Below are 8,210 nucleotides of genomic sequence, written 5' to 3' on the forward strand. Positions count from 1 at the left end.
GCACGACGGACACTACCGCCTGCAGGTGGCGGAGCCCCATCCGTCCACCGGCGCGTTGGTCTCGTCCGTGATGCCCGTGACACCCTGGACGCACGGAGGCACTCCCGCGCGGACAGGGAGGATGGAGCGGACCACGGCTACTACGTACACCGTGGTGGGCACTACAATAGCTAAGAAGATCGGAGCCCAAGCCCCGACCCAGCGGGGCCCAGGGCCTTCTCCGCGCGCATCCTGAACGCGCCGTTCCCGGCACGTTTCAAGCAGCCCACCAACGTGGCCAAGTACTCCGAGGAGACAAACCCCGGGCTTTGTCTCAGTGACTACCGGCTTGCTTGTCAGGCCGGTGGGGCGGATGATGACCTGTTCATCATCCGCAACCTCCCTCTGTTCTTAGCTGACTCAGCGCGAGCCTGGCTGGAACACATTCTGTCAGGTCGGATCTGGAACTGGAATAACCTAAAGGAAATCTTTGTAGGGAACTTCCAGGGCACGTACATGCGCCTCGGAAACTCCTGGGACCTTCGGAGCTGCCGCCAGGGGTCAGACGAGTCCCTCCGAGACTACATCCGGTGCTTCTCCAGGAAGCGCACCAAGCTCTCCAACATCACCGACGCCGACGTCATCGGAGCCTTCTTGGCGGGAACCTCCTGCAGGCCCCTAGTCCATGAGTTGGGACGCAGAGGCCCACAGACCACCAAGGAGCTCCTCAACATCGCCACCAGCTTCGCCTCAGGCGAAGAGGCCGTCGGGGCGATCTTTGATCGTTCCAAAGGCAAGGCGAAGTGGGAGGAGGACGCCGACAAGGGCAGCTCCAACCGCCAGCAGAAGAAGAAGAACAAGCAACAGCATGAGGATCCCCTCGTGGCTGTTGCCGAACGCAAACGGGGACAGCCGCCTCCCGATGGCACCCCCGGCTTCTTCGACAAGTTGCTTGAGGGACCATGCCCGAACCATGAGTTCCCCGCCAAGCATGCCTACAAGGACTGCAACCTCATGAAGAGGTACTTTGTGGGAAATCTGGTGAAGGGTGACTAGAGACGGAAGCCCGAAGAAGAGAAGAAGGACATCGGAGAGAATGAAGACGGTTTCCCCAACGTGGACAGCTACTTCATGATCTTCAGCGGGCTAGTGGCCTATGACTCCAAGCGCCGCCGAAAGCTGGAATGTCGCGAGGTTTACGCGGCCGAACCCGCTACCCCGGCCTTCCTCAACTAGTCAAGGTCCACCATAACCTTTGACCAGTCTGACCACTCGAAGTGTGTCCCGCAGCCGAGGCGCTACCCCCTCGTCGTCGACCCCATCGTCGACACGAAGCGCCTCAGCAAGGTGCTCATGGATGGAGGCAGCGGCATCAACATCCTCTACGCCGAGACCCTCGACGCCATGGGGATCGACCGATCCCATCTCCGTCCCAACAAGGCGCCATTCCACGGCATCATGCCGGGGAAACGGACAATGCCTCTCATGCAGATCGACCTGCCCGTCACTTTCAAGACTCCTTCCAACTTCAGGAAGGAGACCCTCACTTTCGAGGTGGTAGGCTTCTGTGGGACCTACCATGCCATCTTGGGATGGCCATGCTACGCCAAGTTCATGGCCATCCCCAACTACACCTACCTCAAGCTCAAGCTGCTGGGGCCCAATGGGGTCATCACCGTCGGCACGTCTTTCCAGAAGGCGTACGAGTGTGATGTTGAGTGCTGCGAGTACGCCTCGGCCATCACTTGCTCGGAGGACCACGTGGTCCGGCTTGCGGAGGGCGCCGAGGATCTGCCCAATTCCAAGCAGTCCTCCACTTCCTTCGAAGCCACGGAAGGCGTGAAGGAGGTCCCCCTCGACCCCAACTACTCTGACGGCAGGACGGTGCGGATAGGCGCTACCCTATCCCCCAAATAGGAAAGCGCGCTCGTCGACTTCCTCCGCGTAAACAGCGACATTTTTGCGTGAAAACCCTCGGACATGCCGGGCATCCCGAGCGAAGTTGCTGAGCACTCCTTGAACATCAAGGCCGGCTCCAAACTGGTGAGACAAGGCTTGCGCCACTTCGACAAGGAGAGGCACAAGGCCATCGGTGAGGAGCTCCAGAAGCTTTTGGCGGCCGGGTTCATCAAGGAAGTGTACCACCCCGAGTGGTTAGCCAATCCTGTTCTTGTACGAAAGAAGAATGGGAAATGGAGAATGTGTGTTGACTATACGGGTCTCAACAAAGAGTGCCCAAAGGATCCGTTTCCTTTGCCACGCATAGATCAAATAGTCGACTCAACCGCAGGGTGCGAAATCCTTAGCTTCCTCGATGCATATTCCGGTTACCACCAAATCGCGATGAAAGAGTCCAACCAGCTCGCGACCACTTTCATCACCCCTTTCGGGCCCTACTGCTACGTCACGATGCCATTCGGCCTCAAAAATGCAGGGGCTACATACCAGCGGTGTATGCTCAAGTGTTTTGGGGACCTCATCGGGCGAACCGTTGAGGCCTACGTGGATGACATCGTGGTCAAGTCCAAGAAAGGTGATCAGCTCATCCCCGATCTTGAGCTGGCCTTCAGAAGGCTAAGAGACAAGCGCATCAAACTCAACCCAGAAAAATACGTTTTTGGGGTCCAGAGGGGCATGCTGCTCGGCTTCATCGTCTCCGTGCGTGGCATCGAAGCCAACCCAGAGAAGATATCGGCCATCACCGATATGGGGCCGATCCAAAATCTGAAGGGAGTGCAACATGTCACAGGATGCCTTGCGGCCCTGAGTGCTTCATCTCACGCCTCGGCGAATGAGGACTCCCTCTCTACCGACTCCTGAAGAAGACCGACCGCTTCATGTGGACCGCCGAGGCCCAGGAGGCGCTTGATCAGTTCAAGCAAATCTTGACGAAGGCCCCAATCCTGGTCCCACCGACCAACGAGGAGCCACTCCTGCTCTACATTGCGGCAACCACCCAGGTAGTCAGCACCGCTCTGGTAGTGGAGCGAGAGGAGGAGGGACACGCCCTCAGGGTGCAGCGCCCGGTGTACTTCGTCAGCGAGGTCTTGTCCAACTCCAAGGCCCGCTACCCCCAAATCCAAAAGCTCATATACGCAGTCCTCATCACGAAGAGGAAACTGCGCCACTACTTCACCTCCCACCTGGTGATGGTTGTGTCATCGTTCCCCCTTGGCAAAGTGATCCGGAATCAGGACGCCACAGGGCGGATTGCGAAGTGGGCGCTCGAGCTTATGGACCAGGGCATCACCTACGCCCCTCGGACAGCCATCAAGTCCCAGGTACTCGCCGACTTTGTCACGGAATGGATAGAGATCCAGATGCCATCAGCACCAAAGAAGCAGGAGTACTGGACGATGTACTTCGACGAGTCACTGATGAAAGCTCACGCCGGAGCGGGCCTAGTTTTCGTCTCCCCCCTCGGTGTACGTATGAGGTACATGATCCGTCTCCATTTTCCCGCGTCTAACAACGTCGCCGAGTACGAGGCTCTCCTCAATGGGCTTCGCATCGCCATCGAGCTGGGCATCCATTGGCTGGACATTCGAGGCGACTCTCAGCTAGTCGTCGAGCAAGTCATGAAGGAGTGGAGCTGCCACGATCCCAAGATGGCGGCGTATTGCAACGATGTCCACCGGCTTGAGGACAAGTTCAACGGTCAGGAACTCAACCACATCGCGAGATGCTTCAACGAGGCAGCTGACGAGCTAGCAAAGGCAGCGTCTAGCTGGAAGCCAGTCCCCGACGGTGCCTTTATCAGTGACCAGTATAAGTCCTCGATCTGCTACGAGGAGTCGGGAGAGGTCGGCAACGCGCCACCTATCCCGGACTCGGGAGCTGACCCTTCCGACCCCGAGGTTATGGAGATCAACACAGATCCAATAGAGGGGCTGACCCCCCGCCTGACTGGAGAGCTTTGTACCTCGATTACCTCATCCGCGAGCTGCTCCCGGCGGACAAGATAGAGGCGCGAAGGATCGCCCACCGTGCCAAAACCTTCGTCATCATCGACAGGAGCTCTACAGGTGGAGCCATACCGGCATCCTGCAACGCTACATCCCGATCGAGCAAGGAAAGGCGTTACTTCCAGGACATCCACGCCGGAGCCTGCGGCCACCACGCCGCTCCAAGAACCCTCGTCGGGAACGCCTTCCGACAAGGCTTCTACTGGCCGACGGCGGTCGCCGACGCCACCCGCATGGTGCACACCTGCGAAGGGTGCCAATTCTTCGCACAACAAACTCATCTGCCCGCCCAGGCACTCCAGACCATCCCCATCACATGGCCTTTCGCGGTTTGGGGTCTGGATCTCGTCGGGCCATTCAAGAACGCACCCGGGGGCTTCACCCACCTGCTCATCACCGTCGACAAGTTCTCAAAGTGGATCGAGGCTCGACCCATCGCGCAGATCAAGTCCAAGCAGGCGGTGCAATTATTCACCAACATCATCCATCGCTTCAGAGTCCCCAACTCCATCATCATGGACAATGGCACGCAGTTCAGCAGGAAGAAATTCCTCAAGTTCTACGATGATCACCACATCCGAGTGGACTGGTCGGCCATAGCACATCCCCGCACAAACGGACAGGTTGAGCGGGCCAATGGCATGATACTCCAGGGTCTCAAGCCATGGATCTTCAACCGCCTCAACAAGTTTGGCAGCCGATGGGTTGCGGAGCTCCCCGTAGTCCTATGGAGCCTGAGGACAACCCCCAGCAGGGCAACCGGCTTCACCGCGTTCTTCGTGGTCTATGGGTCCGAGGCAATCCTCCCCACCGACCTAAAGTATGGGTCGCCGAGGTTCAGAGCGTACGACAAACGAGGGAACCAAGCATCCCTCTCGGATGTGCAAGACCAGCTCAAGGAAGCGCGAGACGGGGCCTTGCTGCACTCAGCCAGGTACCAGCAAGCTTTGCCATGGTATCACAGCCGTAAGGTACGGGGTTGGGCCTTCAACGTTGGCGACCTAGTGCTTCGCCTCGTCCAAGAAAACAGAGGTTGGCACAAGCTGACCCCACCATGGGAAGGTCTTTTCGTCATTGCGCAAGTACTACGGCCGGGCACATACAAGCTAGTGACCCCCAATGGGCAGGTCTTCACCAACTCTTGGAACATCGAACAGCTAAGACATTTCTACCCTTAGTTATTATTTCCAAGTTTGTACATACATACTTCCATCATCCTTTAGTTTGTGAAAAAGGGGCTGTTTTGAGTTGCCTTCGCTAAAGTTTCATCCCAAGCTTAGGGATATCCGACCCTGGCTCTGCCCCAGGGTCGCATGTCCCTTGGGGGCTGTCAAGGGCTCCGGCCCAAGACACTCGGCGTCCTCTCAAAACACCATTTTTTCCAAACCGACCCTCTTCCTAAACGTTTGGGAGCGAAAAGAGAGGAGTGCGCGAACGACGCTTGGTTAAGACCGATCGGACTGCGAGAAACCCATGCCCCAGCGGCTACGGTGCGTTCGCTCATCGGCGCTTCCTGACGCGTTCGACCCGCACTCTGAACTTTCCAAACCCAAAAAAAAGAAAGAGGATCGGAAACTTTTTCGAAAAATTACACAAATAGAAAGGCCTCTGTGGCCATCGCAAGAGCAAGTTCGAAATTACTTAACTTATTTACATATTTTTGGGCAACTTGGCCCGATACAGGTAACTCGTCCCCGGATCCTCTGGCGGGATGGCCTCATCCTCCAGGAGCCAGGCCAAGGCCTCCGCTGGATTGAGCACCGACGCATCAATCTCGTCCAGCTCAGCCTCGGAGTAGCCGGAGGCGTACCCCCCGCTCATCGCGTCGAAGTTGATGTTGGAGTAGTGAGAGCCGAAGATGCCGAAGGCCCGCTCACACCGATGTGGAGCGCCTCCCGAGCAATTTCACGGGCCCACCGGTACGCCCCGAGGACACGAGCCGCCAGCGTGCTCGTCCCCTCCTCTTGGACTACACTAAGGTCCTCGCAGATGATGCGAACAGCGTCCCACAGGTTGGCATTCTCGACGTGTTCCACATTGGCAGCTTCCCTCAAGTCCTGTCCAAAAAAGGCCGCCAAGTCAGAAACCAGCGCAACGCTGCAAGCAAGAGGACAATGAAAGCCTTACCCTCAGATTGGGCTCTCAGCAGATGTTCCCGGTCGAGCCCTTGGGACACAGCGGTCTGAAGCTCCTCCACCTACGACTGGAGCCGACCGACCTCCGCCCCAAGGTCGGCCACCACCTTCTCGGCCTCAGCCTTCTGGACCGCCTCGAGGTTGCGCTCCTGCCGAGCTGTGTGTCGCTCGTGCCAGATGCGCTCGACAGTTTTCTGAAGGGCCTCATGCTCCTTCCTCAACCATGCAAGCTCCTCGGCATCACGATGGGCTTTCTCAGCAGTGGCCCGGAGCTTGTCCTCCGCCCTCCGCGCGCCTTCCCGTGCCTCCTTCTCCCACGCTCGCAGGTCCGCGGCATTCTGTTGGGCGGCGGTGAACTGCCCGGTCAGCTCCCCAGTCCACTGCATCTCCATGGTGAAGCGCTCCAAGACCTCCCGCTCGCGTCGGAGGAACTCGGACTTCCTCCGGCTGCATTCCTGGAGGGCCTGCAGAACGATTCACGCTCAAGAATGGAGAAATGAAAGAAAAATAACCACCAAAGAGAACACCGTACCTGACCGGCGGGAACAACAACACCATCCAACTTCCCCATCACGGAAGACAGGGCAGCACGGATGTCTTCGAGTCTGCCCTGCACGACCTGCCATCTTCTCCACTCCTCGACATCGTCCAGCATGAAGCGTGGCCTCTGCGGGTCCTCGCAGGACATCCAGCGCACGGTCGGCCCTCCCCACGCGCTAGGGTCACGACTAAGCGGGACGAGGGCACGGGAGGACTCTCCGACCAGCCCCGATGCCGCCGTCTCCATCATCGCTGCTGGGGCAGGCGCCACCATCTCCGCCACCGCTACCGTTTATGTCGTTGCCACCGAGGCAGACGCCACCGTCTCCGCCACCGCCGCCATCTCCGTCATCGCCGCTGGGGCAGGCGCCACCGTCTCCACCACCGCCGCTGTCTCTGTCGTCGTCGCCACCTCTGCGACCGACGCCTCGGACACTGGTGCCTCCCTCACCGGCTCCTCCTCCGCCTCGTCGTCAAGGTTTATCTCCTCGTTGGATGGAGGAACCCCAGGGGCAGCATCTGGCCCCGCGGGGTTGGCTGCGGGGGCAGAAGGCGGGACAGGGGTCGGCCCCTGCTCCGTGCCCGACTACGGCACCCTTTCTTCAATCACTGTCGTGGAGGCGGCCTCCGCAGGGGGCACCGTGGCCCCACCGACGACACCGCCGCTCGCTCCTGGCGGGGTCATGGTTGGCCCCGTGGAGGCGGCCGATGCCCGGAGCGCCTTCTTCGGCGCTAGCGGCAGGACGAAGTTTCGCGGAGCAGCACTGCGAGACGATGACAACTTCATCAAAAATAGCCCGACGCTAAGAAAAGAATAAGGTATGCGAAAAATTTCCACTTACCTTACCGCAGTACGAGGGCAGCGGGCGTGCTTCGCCTCCGAGCTCGACGCCGACCCCGGGACATCCGATAGCGGCCGCTTGCCGCTACCCCTCTGCTCGTGTGACGCAGGTAGAGAGTCGGGGGTCGGTCCCGTCGATCCCTGAGGCGCGCCTCTCGCTGACCCTTGGGGCACGGCCTCTGAGCCCCGTGGAGTTGGGCCCTGGGTGGGCAGTCCGTTGGACCTATCCCCCACGGCCGGTTGAGGGAGCTGGTCCCGGATGACGAGCGCACCCGGCACGAGGGCCGGGACATAACCCTCCTCCTCCTCCTCCTCGGTCTCGTCTTGATCATCCTCATCGTCATCATCGTCATCATCGTCCGTCACGACCGCCCCCCTCCATCACCTTTGAAACTCCTTCGCGGCCCTCTTCCTCCTCCTCGCCGTCTCCTTGTCCTTCCTCCTCTTCTGCTTTTCGGCGAGGAGGCGGTTCTGCTGCCGCCGTGCTGCGTCCTCTAGCACTGGTGGGCATGAGGCTACGACCTGGTTCAAAAAGCCATGCACATTCAAAGACTCCGCATCAGAATAGCAAACCAAGAAATGCCGGAAAGAACAATGAAAGCGCAAATTTCTCACCAGCGGAATGTGGCCTTCGTCCGGGCACATCGGAGGGTGATCCAGCACCGGGTAAACAACATCCCTGTCATCCAGCACCTCCCGGATGCGCGGCTGGATCTCGGCGTCGGCGAGCACACCCGTCGCAAGGACGGT

At 59.2% G+C, this 8,210-nt stretch overlaps 1 protein-coding gene across 1 annotated transcript; it reads left to right on the forward strand.

The window, feature by feature from the left end:
* The first annotated feature begins 6,732 nt into the window (after positions 1–6,732).
* On the forward strand, positions 6,733–7,437 carry LOC101778397 (GPI-anchored CFEM domain protein A-like). The gene has a single exon (XM_012845240.1). The coding sequence runs from the start codon at positions 6,733–6,735 to the stop codon at positions 7,435–7,437; it is 705 nt and encodes a 234-aa protein (XP_012700694.1).
* The last annotated feature ends 773 nt before the right edge of the window (positions 7,438–8,210 follow it).

The sequence above is a fragment of the Setaria italica genome, chromosome IV, assembly GCF_000263155.2.
Source record: "Setaria italica strain Yugu1 chromosome IV, Setaria_italica_v2.0, whole genome shotgun sequence".
In the NCBI taxonomy this organism is placed as follows: Eukaryota; Viridiplantae; Streptophyta; class Magnoliopsida; order Poales; family Poaceae; genus Setaria; species Setaria italica.